This window comes from Saccharomyces paradoxus, chromosome VII, assembly GCF_002079055.1.
Source record: "Saccharomyces paradoxus chromosome VII, complete sequence".
Classification (NCBI taxonomy): Eukaryota; Fungi; Ascomycota; class Saccharomycetes; order Saccharomycetales; family Saccharomycetaceae; genus Saccharomyces; species Saccharomyces paradoxus.
The window spans coordinates 366,015-382,654 of record NC_047493.1 but is presented as its reverse complement, the minus strand read 5'-3'; the positions used below and the strand labels follow the sequence as shown (position 1 = coordinate 382,654).

Genomic DNA, 16,640 nt, shown 5'->3' with positions numbered 1-16,640 from the left:
AGTTGATCTGCGACATTGGGCGGCTAGATTAGAGCGTGGCCAGGCGGTTCATCTGTCGTACAAAGTGGCAAAACACGTGACGCTCCGTCTCCTCGTGTGCGATCGCAGTATAGATCCGGCGTTCCCGGAAACGGCACATGCGCTCAAGAGTAATATTGTCCGGGCGGATTTCGCAATATAGCAGTTTGCGCAACTTAGTGTTATACCGGTCAAACACGGGTCCCTCTAGTAGCAAGCCTTGCGCGGGTGCTCTCGGAATGTACTTCCTAGCCCCGGCGTTAAAATGGTTACGTACAAGGTTAGGCGGTAATTGACAACGGGCAGCAAGCACGGCAAGCGCTACCATTCGTCGAATCTGATGAAGCATAAACGACTGCCCGTGGATCCGGACACTTATCCATCGCGGTGAAGCTTGCGACACTACAATCTCCTTAATATGGCGCTGCGCACTGGGATCCCCAGAAAGTTTGCCTGTCGTGAAGTTGTGAAAATTATGCGTCCCCACGTACTCCTGCATGGCCGCCTCGAAAGCGTACAGCTTCGAGCGAGGCAAGCAGTAGCCGCTAAGGGTGCCGCTCAAGAGCCCCACATAGTCTTGTACTAAAGGATCGCTCTCACTTAGTTTCTGTGCAGTGTCCTGCAAACGGCACAGCTCATCCCCGCTGAATCTCTCACGCGTCTGTTCCAGGAACGCATCCCACACCTCTTGCGAGCCGTCTTCGCGGTAGCATACCCCCACGTTTTTATGCAAAACAGAACTCCGGGGTGGACCAATGAGTACAAATTCTGGGATAAGGTATTCATACCATCGAGAGTCGCACGCGGATCTGGCGTTAAACTTCTTATTGACAGGCTGAATACCCCACACGCGTATTTCGGGCGGTAGCACGGCGTTCAACTTCGCAACCGTATCTTCTTGCAGTGAGATCTTTAGCGACAGTAAATTTAACATGGCGTGTACACCCTTATCTGTTCTTGCCGCAGCCATGAAGGAGTTTTTCTTCGGTGTCGACGAATTTTCCTCGGAAATCGCTCCTACTTCGAAGAGCTTGGTAAGAATCTCACCTTCAATTGTTTTATACGGTGGGTTGTATTGCATTCCATAGTATCCACTGCCGCAGTATCCTAAGAGCATGACGACCTTATGTTTACTCGGCTTTCTCTCTGCTGCCGCTTTTACCGCTGCCGTGCTGCCCTCATCACCAGTACTACTACAACTCGCACTGCAGAGTACTGTTAATAAAATGTTATGTTCACATCAATAAATATACATCTGTGCGTAAGTAGCTACACATTCATACATACAAGTATCTCTTTATTCTCTGACCTGTAAGTATATGTCTCAAAGCAAAGCCAGTCTTCAATGCCGCTTTTTTCATTTTCTTTTCTCGGTGGGTTCTGTTTCGTAAGACAACTGCTGTTGAACAGCCCAACCTAACTTTATTCTTGAAATTTTTGAAAGTAAGCGAAGTTTTAGATCACTTACCACGGAATATAAGAATTGCAACTATAATAATAGTGTTATAGATATTACTGATGGTTCGAAATACCTTATCAGGTCAGAACAAAGTATAATAAGCACAATGTCGCTTTTTTTCAACTCAAAAGTTTTGCCACGGTGGTCTTTCCCCATGCTTCTTGAGATAGGAGTGCGTTCGTACGCGGGAGGCCCAAGAACAAAGCATAAAAGATATTCTCCATTAGCTTCAGTGCCTTCAGGAAGTAACAGCAAAGACAGAAAACAGAAATCCAAAGGGAAAAAAGGCGACAGAAAGAAGGACTCTGACCAAGCATTCAATTTTGGACAGTATGGTGGATTGAAAAATGACGTTGATATGAACATGGACAGTACCAGTAAACTAATACAAAAAATATCAAATTTCGATCAATTGCTTATATTACCATCCGTTAGAGATGCTGTAAAAGAAATTATTTCCAAAGAGTCGTTGAAGCTCCAAGATAATAAGAAAAAAACCGATGAAAATGTAATACCGAGCCCCATTCAAACGGTGGCCATTAAGAAAATATCCAAGAATTTAATGGATCCTAAATTACAAATACATGCCATTGCCGCCGAAACTGGTTCAGGTAAGACCATGGCCTACCTGATACCTTTGATAGACTACTTGAAAAGACAGGAGTTAGAAACTCCCGAACTATGGGAAACACTAAGACACAGCATTCTGATTCGATCCATCATATTGGTGCCTACACACGAATTGGTTGACCAAGTATACGAAACCGTCTCCAAAACAAAATCCTTGTTAGGTTTAAACTCTTTCAAGTGGGATAAGGCCACGTCGTATCGTGATCTGCTGGAGAACATCAAAAATAGAATAGATATTTTAGTCACGACCCCAGGAAAACTACTAAACCTGTTCTCCATCAGAATGATTACTAGGCCTGATAAAATACTGTCCAAAGTCGGTTTCGTAGTGCTAGATGAAGCTGATACGCTTCTGGATAGGTCATGGCTTGAAGAAACGCACTCCGTCATAAAGAGAATTCCTAACATTAATCACCTTATTTTCTGTTCTGCTACCATCCCTCAAGAGTTTAACAAGACCATGCAAAGACTATTTCCCACAGTAATTCCTATAATGACACCTAAACTGCATAAGTTACCATTCACTTTGGACTTCAGGGTTATAAATTCTGCTCTAAGTCCTTTCAAGGGATCCAAGATTAAGGCATTAGCACAAACTCTATATGCTATTTCAAATGATGATACTGAACCAGGATTTGAGAAAAGATGCATTATCTTTGTCAACGAAAAAAAGGATGTACCTGAAATTGTTAACCTCTTGAATAACAAATTCGGCCATAATGCCATTGGTTTAACTGGTGAAGATACATTTGAGGAAAGATCCGAGAAAATCATGCCCTTTTTATCACCACCAAGGCGACTCTCGGAAGTGGTTCCTCAAAATATTTCGTCGTCAACTTCTTTGAAGAAACTTGAAATTCCCGATTCTAACATCGTTATTGGCGAATTGAAAAGGACAAATTCTGACGTCACCGTATCGAGAAACAAGTCCCTGCATGTACTCGTAACCACTGATCTCATGGCAAGAGGACTTAACTTCAAAGGTGTGCGGAACGTTGTTCTCTACGATGTACCCAAAACGTCAATAGACCTAATCCACAGAGTGGGTAGGACTGCTAGAATGAAACAAGGCGGTCGTGTATTTATGCTAACTGACAACAAAACAAAATCTTGGGCCAAAGCCCTTCCGAAGATTATCAAAAAGCACCAAAGGTTATCATGAGAGACTTGTATTCTTGTAAATATTATAATACACATACAAAGCGGTCATAACCACAGATACAATTTATATAGATCGAGAACTTTGCGTATGTCTTTTTTTTTTATGGACAAGTTCATACCTAGATAAACGCGCGAACAGCAAAAATAAATGATGTTATTATTCATAACATTAAGAAATTACTACATTCACCATCTAATAAACCAGGAAATATAAATAGAACAGAAGATAGATAGAAAAAGTTGATCAGACAAACGAGATGATTGACAAGGATAGAAGAACGATTGCATTCATCCATCCAGATTTAGGAATCGGGGGCGCCGAAAGGTTAGTTGTCGATGCCGCATTAGGTTTACAACAACAAGGGCATAGTGTCATCATCTATACCAGTCATTGTGATAAATCACATTGTTTTGAAGAGGTTAAAGACGGCCAATTGAAGGTTGAGGTTTATGGTGATTTTTTACCAACAAACTTTTTGGGTCGTTTCTTTATTGTTTTCGCAACAATTAGACAGCTTTATTTAGTTATTCAATTAATCCTACAAAAAAAAGTCAATGCCTACCAATTAATTATTATCGATCAGCTATCTACATGTATCCCGCTTTTGCATATTTTTAGTTCTGCCACTTTAATGTTTTATTGTCATTTCCCCGATCAATTATTAACCCAAAGAACTGGGTTATTGAAGAAAATATATAGACTTCCATTTGACCTAATAGAGCAGTTTTCCGTGAGTGCTGCCGATACTGTTGTGGTAAATTCAAATTTCACCAAAACCACGTTCCATAAAACGTTCAAATATTTATCCAATGACCCAGACGTCATTTATCCATGTGTGGATTTATCAACAATCGAAGTCGAAGATATCGACAAGAAATTTTTCAAAACAGTATTCAACGAAGGTGATAGATTTTATTTAAGTATAAATCGTTTTGAAAGAAAAAAAGATATTGCGTTGGCTATAAAGGCTTTTGCACTATCTGAAGATCAAAGTAATGACAACGTTAAATTGGTTATTTGCGGTGGTTATGACGAAAGGGTCGCAGAAAATGTGCAGTACTTAAAGGAACTAAAGTCTCTGGCCGATGAATACGAACTATCTCATGCAACCATATACTATCAAGAAATAAAATGTGCCTCCGATTTAGAGTCGTTCAAAGCCAGCCATAGTAAAATTATATTTTTAACATCAATTTCGTCATCTTTGAAGGAACTATTGCTGGAAAAAACTGAAATGTTATTGTATACTCCAGCGTATGAACACTTCGGTATTGTTCCGTTGGAAGCCATGAAATTAGGCAAACCTGTACTGGCGGTAAATAATGGCGGTCCTTTGGAGACTATTAAATCATATATTGCTGGCAAAGATGAAACTTCTGCCACTGGATGGCTAAAACCAGCCGTCCCTATTCAATGGGCTACTGCTATTGATGAGAGCAGACAAGTGTTGCGCAATGATTATGTGAATTTTGAGAGGAATGGTCCGCTTAGAATTAAGAAATACTTTTCTAGGGAAGCAATGACTCAGTCATTCGAAGAAAACGTTGACAAAGTCATATGGAAAGAAAAAAAGTACTATCCTTGGCAAATGTTTAGCGTTTCATTCTTTAATTTTCTTTTGCATATGACATTTGTAAAGGCTCTACCCAATAATCCATGGCCCCTCCTGTTTATGGCTACTTTTATGGTACTGTATTTTAAGAACTACTTAATGGGGGCTTACTGGGCATTTTTTTTTGCTCTCTCTTACCCTTATGAAGAAGCATAGTGTCCACTTAAATAAACAATGTATACTCACGAAGAAGAAATAATTTACATTAGAGAAGAAATTTGGAATGAAGGTAGCACAACTTGTCCATAAATATAGATATATATATGTTGCTTTGACCAATGATGTTTAATGCTCACTTCGTAAACATGCTGAATAATGTGCATAATCCGATTACTTTATTCTGCCCTTATAGGGATTCACAGAATTTCCAATGCCTACTTCAATTCTCCCGTTATTGCCGGGGACATTAATACCGGTAGATACACCTTGTCCAGAGCCATTGAGGGTGTTGATACTAGGGGGAGATTGCATGCCACTTATGCTAGCATTAGGAGAATTCATGGACGCTTTCATCGTCATTATGTCGTTGTGACCGTTTTTTCCACTATTATTATTGTTGTGAGTACCAGATAAATGGTTATCTTGATTTGATTCTTGCATTAATTTGGTAGCGTTGGCTAAATATGAAGCTGCAGCTTCAAACTTCTGCTGCTGTAGTTGCTGTTGTCGTAGCTTTTGTTGTTGTGATTGTATCTCCAGCGGCGTAAGACCCGTATCTTGAGACTTATGCTGCTGCTGCTGCTGAACTTGCTTGTTCATTATATTGGCATTAAATGACGAATTCGTTGCGCCGGTAGGGAAGTGATTGGGCACCATACCTTGAGTCTGCTGTTGAGTATTGGCCTGGCCTTGAGCTTGGGTTAAATGATGCTGTTGCTTCTGCTGCTGCTGCTGTTGTTGAGAAAGAAGCTGCGCTTGTAGAGCTCTTTGTTGTTGTAGTCTTTGTATTTGTTTCGGATTAAGGTTTTGGTTTGTTAGATGATTAATTGGCTGAGGGGTCCTAACACGAAACTTGTAATCTGTTGTTCTATCCAAATCTAAACATCCTACACGAGAATGGATTGCACCATAACCTGGAGAAGTGTATCCTGGTTTCACAGAAAATGAGGAAGCAAACATTTCCCTCATTCTAAAGTATTTGGTCCTGTATCTAACTGATGACAGTACTGTTGACTCTAATGGTAGTGGAAATGATCGGGACACACCATTTAAAACCTGTGTTGTTTCCTCTTCAGGAGTTAGATTAACGTGTCCTACTTCGCTGATACTGTTACCGTTGTGACCAGTATTCTTATTGCCATTTTTGGCAGACTTTCCACCATTTACGTTTCTTTGCTTAGACCTCTGGCCTTGCTTCTGTTGCTGTGTATGTTTTTTCTGCTCTTTTTGTATCTGCTTTTGTAATTTTTGTAATTCTTGTTGCTTAGCACGTTTCTCAGCAGCTGCGCCAATTTTAGTTTGATGTTCTCTATGATAATCAGCTAGCAAGACATCGTAGGGCTTGGAACGACCAGAAACGGCCCTCTTTGCACCCATAGAATGGGACTTACATGTTAACGAACGTGCACAATAGCCACCCTCCGGCAACTCTACACCACATTGTTTATTGAAATCAATCAAGTGTTTCTCAGTCGGGTTTCTTTGTTTGACTTTTTTTTGTTTTTTTATGGAAGAGCTGGAGGTTTGGGGAGTTCCAGTTTTCGATCTTTTCGTATCCGTATTTGGTGTGTTGGCAGATTCCATAGATGTTGATCTTTTTAGAGGGTTAAAAGAAGAGTCACTCTTCTTATAGTTTGCGCCATTGACATCATCATCGTCATCGTCATCGTCATCGTCATCGTCATCGTCATCGTCATCATCATCGTCGTGATCGTCATCGTCGTCATTGTTATTATCATTGCTATTGTCATCATCGTCATTATTTGTCCCAGTTGATTCCACTCCATTTCGTATTGTTTCACTAGTACTTTCGTCTTTTAGATCTGTGTTGCTTTTTCCGGATGCTCCCGTACAATGGTTCTCTAAGTGGTCCACGATAGCTGTCAAAGCTAGAGGCTTCCCACATTTTTCACATACTCTAAATTGGATCGGCGCATCTAAAGGATTCTCAATAAGTTTTGCATTCGGGTTAAAATATTTTTTTAGACTTTCACGATTCATATGATTATACTGCAAAGGAGTGTCCTTCGCTGACGATATTAGGCCTTTCCACGAATCGTGGGAAGAACCGTTTTCCTGAGATAGAGAATATTCTTCAACAATTTTGGGCTTAATTCCCTTAATCTCTGCATCGCCTGGTCTCATTTTACTTCTTTTCTTTTTTTGCGCTTCTCTTGTTTGTTCACTATTCTTACTTTTTTAGTTTATACCGTTTTTGACAAACTAATCCCCAGTGAATGATGCTAGAAATTCAAAAGAGGTTCTGGAATAATAACTCAGAAATTATTTCACGGCTATGAACAGTTATATGCCCTTTTCAGCTCCTCTTTCTTCTATTCGTAATGATTTTTCCTTCAAATTGCTTGTTCCTACAATCCAAAATTCTATATTCATTCAGTATTCGTAGTATGACGCACCTCTGTTATGTTCGGGTAACCAACTGGAAAACATACATAAGCTGTAAGCACTCCTGTTTATCAATATCTTACATAAAGAAAAAACTATAAATGGCTTGATGAGGCCTTGCGTAGGCTTCTATAGTTCTTGCAGACATGACTGATTAATTGGAAGGCAATGGTAGTACTTCCAGGTAAATTTATATCATTTTTGAATGGAACACGAAACCCGCCGGTGTAATTGTCCAAAGCCTGAATGATTTCTGTTGTATCAAACCATTGAGCATCCAATAATTCGTCGTCATGATTCAAGTTGATGACCTCATTTTCAGAATTGAATTCCACAACACCTAAACAGCCGATCATCAAACTACAGGGGTAAGGCCACGGCTGTGAACGGACTATATCAATATTCTTGCACGAGATACCTGTTTCCTCCCATATTTCCCTAATACAGGCCTCTTCGATGGTCTCAGATGGCTCCATAAAGCCTGCAATCGTTGAGTACAATACAAAATCACCATGCCTTTTTTTAGATCTTGCCAGGCAACACTTAGAGTAGTCTGAGTTGGTCACGGCTACGATAACCGTTGGATCAGTTCGTGGGAAGCATACGTTATTAACGCTTGCATCCCTCACGTTGCAATATACATTTTTATTTTCGTTAGAACACTGAAGTTTGGTTCCAGCGTCGACTGGAAATAATGTTGATCCACAACCGGGACAGAATTTGTACTTGGCTAGCCAATCTAGATACATCCTGCCTTGTGAATAGAGTGAGGCATCTTCATTTGTTTGTTTAAAGATATGATCCCTAGTCATCTTCGGGTAGGAAAAGATAGGCTCGAAGTCGGCTTTCTTGAAGAGAGTGCTCTCAGTAACACGAATATCTAACCCAAAGTATGGTGTTCCTTTATAAGAAATATCAGACCATTCAAAATCAAACGTAGAATCTGTGTTTTCTAGGAGACCTAGAAATGTTAGATTGATGCCTGACTCATCACTTCTTGACCGAGTTGTGTTCAGAAGAGTAGTGTATAAAGGAATTATTGTTGACAAAATACTTTTGAAAGACTTTTTAGACTTGGACAGCTGAACTAAATTACCATTCTCGGGCGAAATGAGGGCTTCCCCCTCGATAAATGGGATAAAAATGGTGGAGTCATGGTTCAGTGATTTTTTGATGAATTCTTTCGAACATCTCAAGAACGAAACTCTGTTCAAGACCTGCTGACCAAAAAAAGTTGCTGCGGTGGACATTCTCTCAACTGGCCTTAGCGTTATCCAAAAAAATCAAAAACAAAAAGGTCAGACCTTTATCTTTTCTTTCGTTTTACTCTTGCTTTATTCTTTATGCCTACGGTTAGTGAGCAAAATATTTCGAAGAAAACAATCGCTTTTGTGAGTTGGAAAAGTGGAATTACGAAGTGATAGATTAGCCCGTCTGCAACTCGTATAACACAAGGACACATATTGTGATGGAATTTAAGTTACTTGCAGCAAATGGAAAATAATAAGGAAATAATTTCTATACATCTACTCGCAATGGGCGATGTGGTACAATATATAAAAGGCAGGATGAAAGAAGAATAAAGAGTTAAATATATTTACAGGATATATATATATTTTTTTTTCTCAAAGAGAAAACAGACTATTTTGATTAACATGATCGACAAATTGCTACAAATGCAAATTTTGAAATTATTCTAAACTGACCTTAGCCCCTAAGTCTTCCAGGGTTTTCTTAATCTTATCAGCATCATCCTTGGCGACATTTTCCTTCAAAACCTTTGGTGCAGCCTCAACGAACTTCTTTGCTTCAACTAATGAAAGGCCCAATAATCCCTTGACTTCCTTGATGACTTTTGCCTTAGTCTTAGTGTCGAACGAGTCCAATTTCACAGTAAACACGGTCTTTGCCTCAGGCTTAGCTTCTTCTTCAGCACCGGTGCCAGCTTCACCAGTGGAGCCGGGTACATTACTAGCACCTGCACCTGCAGCACCTGCCATGAATCCGCCCAGAGGCATGGAAATTTCTGGAATGTTCAATACTGTTTTCAGTTCATTGATCAAACTAGAAGTTTCCAATAGAGTCAATTGGGAGATGTCCTGCACGATTTTAGAAATTTTAGGATCAACTGGCTTGACATCGTCCTTATGTGATGATGCTGTCGTAGTCGTAGAATTGAAACGGGTTGTGATAGTAATAGGAGAGATTAATGCTGGTGTAATGCGCGTTTTCATCCAGATAGAAGAAGATCTCCTCGCTAGTATACGTAGGGACATACTGGGCGTTTATTTAGCTGATTGTGTCTGTTGCTAACGGGCTGCTTGTCCTGTTCCTTCTGGAATTTACCGAGTTCTTGTTTGCCATTAGTTTGAGTTGTTTTATTGGACTTGCGGGATAGGGCGGGTAAGTTGAAAAATTTTGTTCTCGTGAATAGCTCTAAAAGAGTAGAAGCCAAATGGGACCAGAGCAGATTCTAGGTAGAGCAAAAGTTAAAACATTTTGACAATAAGAGAAAGTTAAACTCCCCTGAAACTGTTATGACTACGTTTAGATTTTGCCGTGACTGCAACAATATGTTGTACCCTCGTGAAGATAAAGAAAATAACAGGTTATTATTTGAATGCAGAACATGCTCGTACGTGGAAGAAGCGGGCAGTCCATTGGTATACAGGCATGAATTGATCACCAACATTGGTGAAACTGCGGGCGTGGTGCAAGACATTGGTTCCGATCCGACTCTTCCGAGATCTGATAGAGAGTGTCCTAAATGTCACTCTCGCGAAAATGTCTTTTTTCAATCACAACAAAGAAGAAAGGACACTTCGATGGTTTTATTCTTTGTGTGTTTGTCTTGCTCACACATATTTACTTCAGATCAGAAGAATAAAAGAACGCAGTTTTCGTGAGTGCTCAAAGAACTCTCAAATATAGTGATAACGGGAGAAAAAAATGAGACTTACGTTAACGCATGTTTTGTGTGCATGAGAAAGCAGCACTGTTTCACACCAGCCTGGCCTGCCGACGAAGCGATAATGTGAAATAGTAAGGGAGGAGTACGAGAAAAATCCTGATCTTACCATCGCCGATATATGTAGTATAATAACAACGAGGTTTTATTTGTAACAAAAGCAGAAAAAAGAATGTATATTATTGGTTTCTTTTCTTCTCTAAAAAGTCAAAAATTGTATAGATGCGTATATGTCCAGTATATATTTAATGAAGAAAAATGAAATGAACGGGAGGTATGTCAAAATTTGATTTCGTTTATATGCTAATCTTCCCGCTTCACATACTTCAATTCGCCATTCACCATCTTAATGTCTTTGAATTCTTCTAATAATGTATTTCCCATTATTTCTAACGATTCGTGTGCTTGCACTTCCCTCTGTATTTCTTGGTGCTGGCCATGGCTGTGCCCGTGGTGGGATTGGTTATGAGGATATTGCGGTTGCTGCGGTTGCGGTCCATATTGATTTGATCGTACTTGAGGTTCATTGGAACCCAGATGACGATGGTCAACATGTTGAAAATCTACAGGATGCTGAGAGCCATGTGGGCCATTTTGTAAGAATTTTAATTCATCAAAGATCTTTGTTGAAGGGCTGCCTACTAAAGCTTCCTGTTTTAAAAGTGGGTTGCCCAGATCAGTAGCGTTATGCTGAGTGTTTAGCGGATGTAATGTGTTGTTTGGAATACCAATATTATTGTGGTTGGTCGCATCAAAGTGCGTCAAATACTGTAAGATATATTCATTGTGTTCTTGAGAACTATTTGCAAATCTATCAGTACTGTCCTGGTTTTCCTGGTGAATTTCAACTGAATCATTATGAGCTGGGGGAGCATTACTAAGAATTTGGCTGAAGTCGGCCTCCGAATTCAAATATGGAGAATGAACAAAATCATCAGATTCTCCTTCAAATTCATTATTCGTGTTTGTAGTTAATGGAGAGAAGAGTATAGAGGAACAGTCGTCCAATTGGTCGAAGACTTGTCTTGGATGAGTGGACCCGCTATGTGGATGTGGCGATTTCGTAAAAATATTTGTAAAGTCAATTTCGTTCAAATTCGTTACGGCGTTTAGCTTGAAATCAGAAGCCGGCAGCGGTAAGATTTCATTTAAATTGAAAGGATCATCAATATATCCCGAAAATGCACTGGATGAATGTTGGGAGGATGTTGGGGTGCCAGTCTTACGCAGTCTCGATTTAGTAGTGAGAAAGTTTTGCATGGTGGTTCTTTTTAAGAGTGTGTCCTTATTCTTACACTGGCTTTTTGGTTTCCTTACGTTGTTGGTATTAATACTACCGGTGCTATTTACAGGGGGTAAGCATGGCCTCTTAGATGCATTCGAAGAATCAAGGGATATAGACGATACTGTAGAAGAAGACGCAGATGAATTTACATTACTGTTAGTGGGCAAGACGACGTTGAAACTTTGTATTTCATTCGTTAGACCACAATCACAAGGAATTGTAGCTGTCGGAATTGGCAAATTGGCCAAAGTTCTGTATTCCAATTCGTCGAATTTCTTGATCGCATCTACGTCATTATCTCTTCTCAATTTTTCTTTGAATTTTTTGTACTCTTCAGAATCAGGGTTAAATTTTAGGAGATGCGAGTGGTTATTGTTCATTACGACAATGCTCCATCTTTTCCTCTTCAACGAATAAGTAGCTCGTACTCTGAAGGGACAATTGTTAAACCTCGATACACACCTTTTTTTCTTTGGCTTTATGGAGGACGATTGATCAGGTGATGATTGAGGCCCATTGGGTGCTACTGTGAAATTAGAAGGACTCGTATACTCTAATTCGTCGTCATTGGTCTTCGATTTCTCCTCTTCTTGGTCCTGTCCGTTGAGCCTATCTTTCCTTTTCCTTCTCGCGTTCCTTCCCCTTTTGGCAGCTTTACACTTGAAGACAACTTTAAACGTGTCCGATCTTTCTATCACAAGCTCTATCCCTTGAGGGTAAAAGATTTTTTGTAACCATGGCTTGATATCGGATTTATCTTTAAAGTTGGGTACTGGATCGAGATGAATCAAATTGTTTTGATTCAGTTTTTCTACCTGATGAATATGTCCAATAGTTTCCGTTGGAGATGTTGATGTATGAATATGCTGATCACTATGCTGATCATTATTGAGGGAGTGTGTGCTTTTGAGATTGAGGGACATTATGGAAGACGGCACTGCGGCTGAATTTGCATTTACACGACTTTCATTATGATTGCCTATATATTCATTAGTGCTTTTGGGCAGCGGATACACAAAGGATGACGAATGGCTGTCAGACGAGTCAATGGGCGAGGCACGTTCTATGTGGCCCGGGTTGAAGCCTTCCATTGTCGTAGATTTTTTCAATTATTTTTGATTTTATAAAATATTCTAATTCTTAGACTTGTATCAAAACCCCACGGTAGAGCATGAATTGCTGTTTATCACTCCAATAATGTTGCGATGATTGCCTTCTTTTTTTTTTTTGTTCCTATGGATTTACTCTTTTGCTAGGGAGTTTCTGTCGCTAAAAGGTTATGTCAATGACAACGAAGAGGATAACAGGTGTTACTTTTTGAACTTGTAAAGAATATTAAATCGTTTTCACGGAAATTGGCCTCTTCCCTATGTTCTATCTGAAGTTTTGTATTGTGATGGTTTATACTTCAACCTGTGAAAGTTTCGTATTATTTTAATTCTGTTTCTGCTTGATAATCTGAAGGATATGGTCTCGAGCACGCGATGAAGCAGAAAGGGGAGAAATGAATACTGATGAGCTTAACGATGAGGAGGCCGTTTCCGTTTTGTATTGATTACCCTTTCATCCAGCAGTCAATATAAGTACGCCAACTTGCGTTAAAACGCCCAATGCGACCCCAGTTCACTCGGCAAGCCCTTCTCAGGCTTTCACTAGCTCGAATAACGAGAACTCTTCACGACTCATCTACTTGGCATTTTCCGGGTGCAGTTCAACCGCACTCGCGTGCGGCGGTGTGAGGTGCATGGGTGCCGGTGTTCTTTTCACTTCTTTCTGCGCCTTACGTGATCGCTTTCGAGGACATACTATATTAAATGATTATATACGCTACCTAATGGCGCTGTTCTGTATACTACTTCTTAGTCCGTTTGGGCAGGCGGTGATCGTTGTACTCTGTCGGGTCCTGGATTTCGACTATAGCCGGTTCCGGTGTTTCCTCTACATATCTTTTCTTAGCGTTCTCGGGCGTCGTGTCGGCCTGGGTGGAATAGCTGTGGTTATTAAAGCTTGGCAGGTTACCACTTACTTTGGCGTTTTCGGAAGCAATGATCTTTGTATCGGGGGGCACCTTTGTGCTGCCTTCAATATTGTTATTGTCGTTTAGTGTGTGGGCATCTACTGTGAGGAAGGGCGTTAGTCCGCTTCCATTTTCGCCTTGATTGACACCGGTACTTGCGTGGTCGATGTCATTATCATTTGGCATGGGCAGCGGCGTGGAACCGCTGCCATTGGAGGGAATAGAATGAACGGAATTGGGGGAATTGGACTCTCCAGTTAAATAGTCTTGTAGATTGAAACCGGGGCTATTAACATTGGCAGCACTTGCCATGTTGGAATTAGTGTTTGTTGAGGAGGCTTTGTTGTTGAACGACTTATTGGGATATCCAGGAGAAAGTATGTGAACCATGTTTTCCAAGTTCTGGAGTCTTGCATCTTGTTCGTCTATATTTCGATGTACGTTGTCCAAAAAAAGATCACTTTCGTTGTGCTTATTGTCATTTGTGTGGGAATCTTTTTTCAAATCATCATCGGAAAGCATCGTAAACCTGCTTGGATCAAAAGAATTTTCGCTAGTTTGGTTATTGGGATCTCGCGAAGTAAAATGTCTAAAATCTGCGTCTTCTTCTTCGTCGTCATCGAAAGGAATTTCCGAGATTTTGCCGTCATTATTAGATTCGACATTAAAGGGCGTTAGTCCTGGATTTTCACTCGACGTTGAGGAATTCGCTCTATTTTTCAAAAGGTATCTTTGTTTATACGGTCTTATTGGTGAGCCAGCATTGTTGCTGGAATTATAATTGTTGAGGTTGTTGGCAAGGTTGGTATTAAATATAATGTCATTAATTATGTCGTTGTTGTTTTTGATGCTTTCATCTATATTTTTCTTTCTGTTAGTAGTATTCGTGCTAGGGGTATCAATATTGTTGCCATCATTACTGGGGCTCACATTACTACGAGTGTTAGCCGTATCATTGATGAAGGAATTGCGATCATCGTTTGTGAAGGAGTCGTTGGATTTTAGTTCATCTATGGTGCCTGTGTTGTCGCGATTTAACCCAATATTATTCGTGCTGCTCAGTTTTTCATTATTGGCTTTCGGATCGCCCAGCCCATCCATAATCATTTTTGGATCCAAATGTGGGACTATTGATGTCAAAAATCTAAACATTTTTTCCAAGGCTTGCTGTTGTGTTCTATGCCTTTCCCTTGCCATCATGTTCTCCTTCCATAACAATTCATTATCTTTGTTTATTCTTAGTAGGTCTTTGGAAATCGCAATCTGGTTGTATTTTATTTGTTCTAGTTCCCCCAAAATTGCAGTTACGTCGTTCTTGTCTCCAAGATTTGCCTCGTTCATTAATCTTAGTGTTTTACCCTGCAGTAAATGACTATTGGTGAAAAATGAGTTACTGCTACTGATGTTATTATTGCTATTATTAATTCCTGCAGCATTATCCAGTGAGATGTTGTTCCCATTCATTGAATTACCGTTTCCACTGGGACTACTGTGGTTGTTGGAAGAACCTTTCTGTCTGATAATTTTCTCCAGCAAATCTTCTCTACCTCTAATAAAGTTTTCATTTTCAAACTGCCACTTGTCATCTGAACTACTTTGAATTGACCCTGATTTAACATCTTGAACTTTATGCCATCCATACATGTTTAATTGTCTTACAAAGGAGGCAAAATTGGAGTGCTTAAAATATTTCGGTAAAATCTGGTGCACAAATTCTTCCCTGTTCGTGACAATGAAGGATTTTCCATCCTCCGCCCACTGTATAAGTTTGGTATTGGAATCATCGTTCAGCATACTCCATAACTTATTAACGAATGCGGGCCGTGATTTGTGGGACTGATACCTTCTTGTGGTTTGGCGTGGTTGTGTGTTAGTGGCTCCACTGGAAGGTTGTGTCCTGTATACGGCATGTTGTTGTAGTAAATTAGGACTTTGCCCGTAAGGAACTGGTGGATGCGCGAGAAGCTTAGAAGATAACAAAGCGTTACTAGAATTGGCATTTTCTCTGTTATTGTGACTGTATAGATTGTTTTGGTAAATCCCCAACGGTGTACCTCTCCTCACTAAATGTGTACTGGTGGATGGCTTCCTTGAGTCATTAAAAAAAGAGGAAGAAGGAACCGGTGATGCTACTGACTGCGGGTCCAATGAGGGGTTAATAATATCTTCAATGGCTGCGGAAGACGTAGTACTTGCGTCAGTACGGTCGTTGGTGAAAATATCGTTCGGTTGTAAGATCTTTTCAATGTCATCATCATTCAAGCTTGGTAAAGGTTCTATACGGGGAGCATCGCTCATGTTCGACTCATTGGTCGTCCCGGTATTTGCAACATTATTCATGGCGCCAATAATACAGCTGTTTTTTTCTCTTCTTTTTGCTTCCTTTCCCTTCCAGCACTGTTTGTAATGCACACCTGTATCTCTTACCTTTCTCTACCCGAGTAGTGTTAGTACTTGCTGCCAAGTGGCAAAATCTCTCCTAAAAATTAAAGTTATCTAGTTTTTACAGTAGCAAAGATAATGTGGTGAATGGGTTTCAACGTTCTTCAACAACTCTATTTGCGATGTAATTCTTGCATTGTAGCACCTACCCAAAACGCACGAATTGCATATGACTAGCATTACTTCTCAGTATTGCCTACATTGATCATATGCTCAACCTCTTGATGCAGATTGCCATTGCATGAAGGGCCTCTTTTACTGCGAACCACGATATTTGCCAGAGAAAGCGCGACGCGCAATCAATTTTAAACTAGAATAACATGGTATACGACTTAATATCATCTCAACGTCCTCCACAAAGGCATCACAAGAAAAGTACACTACCCGATAGTGGACAATTTCATTGAAACAGTTCTAGTTGATACTGGTGGTTAAAGAGAACGCGTTATACGACTGGTTTACCTCCATCGAATATTCTTTTT

The 16,640-nt window shown here is 40.1% G+C and overlaps 9 protein-coding genes across 9 annotated transcripts; 3 read left to right on the top strand and 6 right to left on the bottom strand.

The window, feature by feature from the left end:
* Positions 1–28: 28 nt before the first annotated feature.
* On the bottom strand, positions 29–1,135 carry PUS2 (pseudouridine synthase PUS2; the record flags this gene model as incomplete). The annotated part of the gene is made up of 1 exon (XM_033910409.1): positions 29–1,135. The coding sequence occupies one exon, from the start codon at positions 1,133–1,135 to the stop codon at positions 29–31; it is 1,107 nt and encodes a 368-aa protein (XP_033766300.1).
* A 448-nt stretch (positions 1,136–1,583) lies between these two features.
* MRH4 (ATP-dependent RNA helicase) lies at positions 1,584–3,269 on the top strand (the record flags this gene model as incomplete). Its single annotated transcript, XM_033910408.1, has 1 exon — positions 1,584–3,269. One exon carries the CDS (start codon positions 1,584–1,586, stop codon positions 3,267–3,269), a length of 1,686 nt encoding a protein of 561 aa, XP_033766299.1.
* A 256-nt stretch (positions 3,270–3,525) lies between these two features.
* Positions 3,526–5,037, top strand: ALG2 (GDP-Man:Man(1)GlcNAc(2)-PP-dolichol alpha-1,3-mannosyltransferase; the record flags this gene model as incomplete). The annotated part of the gene is made up of 1 exon (XM_033910407.1): positions 3,526–5,037. The coding sequence occupies one exon, from the start codon at positions 3,526–3,528 to the stop codon at positions 5,035–5,037; it is 1,512 nt and encodes a 503-aa protein (XP_033766298.1).
* A 174-nt stretch (positions 5,038–5,211) lies between these two features.
* Positions 5,212–7,185, bottom strand: SGF73 (deubiquitination module subunit SGF73; the record flags this gene model as incomplete). Its single annotated transcript, XM_033910406.1, has 1 exon — positions 5,212–7,185. The coding sequence occupies one exon, from the start codon at positions 7,183–7,185 to the stop codon at positions 5,212–5,214; it is 1,974 nt and encodes a 657-aa protein (XP_033766297.1).
* Positions 7,186–7,541: 356 nt separating this feature from the next.
* On the bottom strand, positions 7,542–8,696 carry NPY1 (NAD(+) diphosphatase; the record flags this gene model as incomplete). The annotated part of the gene is made up of 1 exon (XM_033910405.1): positions 7,542–8,696. The coding sequence occupies one exon, from the start codon at positions 8,694–8,696 to the stop codon at positions 7,542–7,544; it is 1,155 nt and encodes a 384-aa protein (XP_033766296.1).
* A 441-nt stretch (positions 8,697–9,137) lies between these two features.
* Positions 9,138–9,722, bottom strand: MNP1 (mitochondrial 54S ribosomal protein bL12m; the record flags this gene model as incomplete). The annotated part of the gene is made up of 1 exon (XM_033910404.1): positions 9,138–9,722. One exon carries the CDS (start codon positions 9,720–9,722, stop codon positions 9,138–9,140), a length of 585 nt encoding a protein of 194 aa, XP_033766295.1.
* A 261-nt stretch (positions 9,723–9,983) lies between these two features.
* RPB9 (DNA-directed RNA polymerase II core subunit RPB9) lies at positions 9,984–10,352 on the top strand (the record flags this gene model as incomplete). The annotated part of the gene is made up of 1 exon (XM_033910403.1): positions 9,984–10,352. The coding sequence occupies one exon, from the start codon at positions 9,984–9,986 to the stop codon at positions 10,350–10,352; it is 369 nt and encodes a 122-aa protein (XP_033766294.1).
* A 365-nt stretch (positions 10,353–10,717) lies between these two features.
* On the bottom strand, positions 10,718–12,790 carry AFT1 (DNA-binding transcription factor AFT1; the record flags this gene model as incomplete). Its single annotated transcript, XM_033910402.1, has 1 exon — positions 10,718–12,790. One exon carries the CDS (start codon positions 12,788–12,790, stop codon positions 10,718–10,720), a length of 2,073 nt encoding a protein of 690 aa, XP_033766293.1.
* Positions 12,791–13,551: 761 nt separating this feature from the next.
* On the bottom strand, positions 13,552–16,056 carry HSF1 (stress-responsive transcription factor HSF1; the record flags this gene model as incomplete). The annotated part of the gene is made up of 1 exon (XM_033910401.1): positions 13,552–16,056. One exon carries the CDS (start codon positions 16,054–16,056, stop codon positions 13,552–13,554), a length of 2,505 nt encoding a protein of 834 aa, XP_033766292.1.
* Positions 16,057–16,640: the final 584 nt, after the last annotated feature.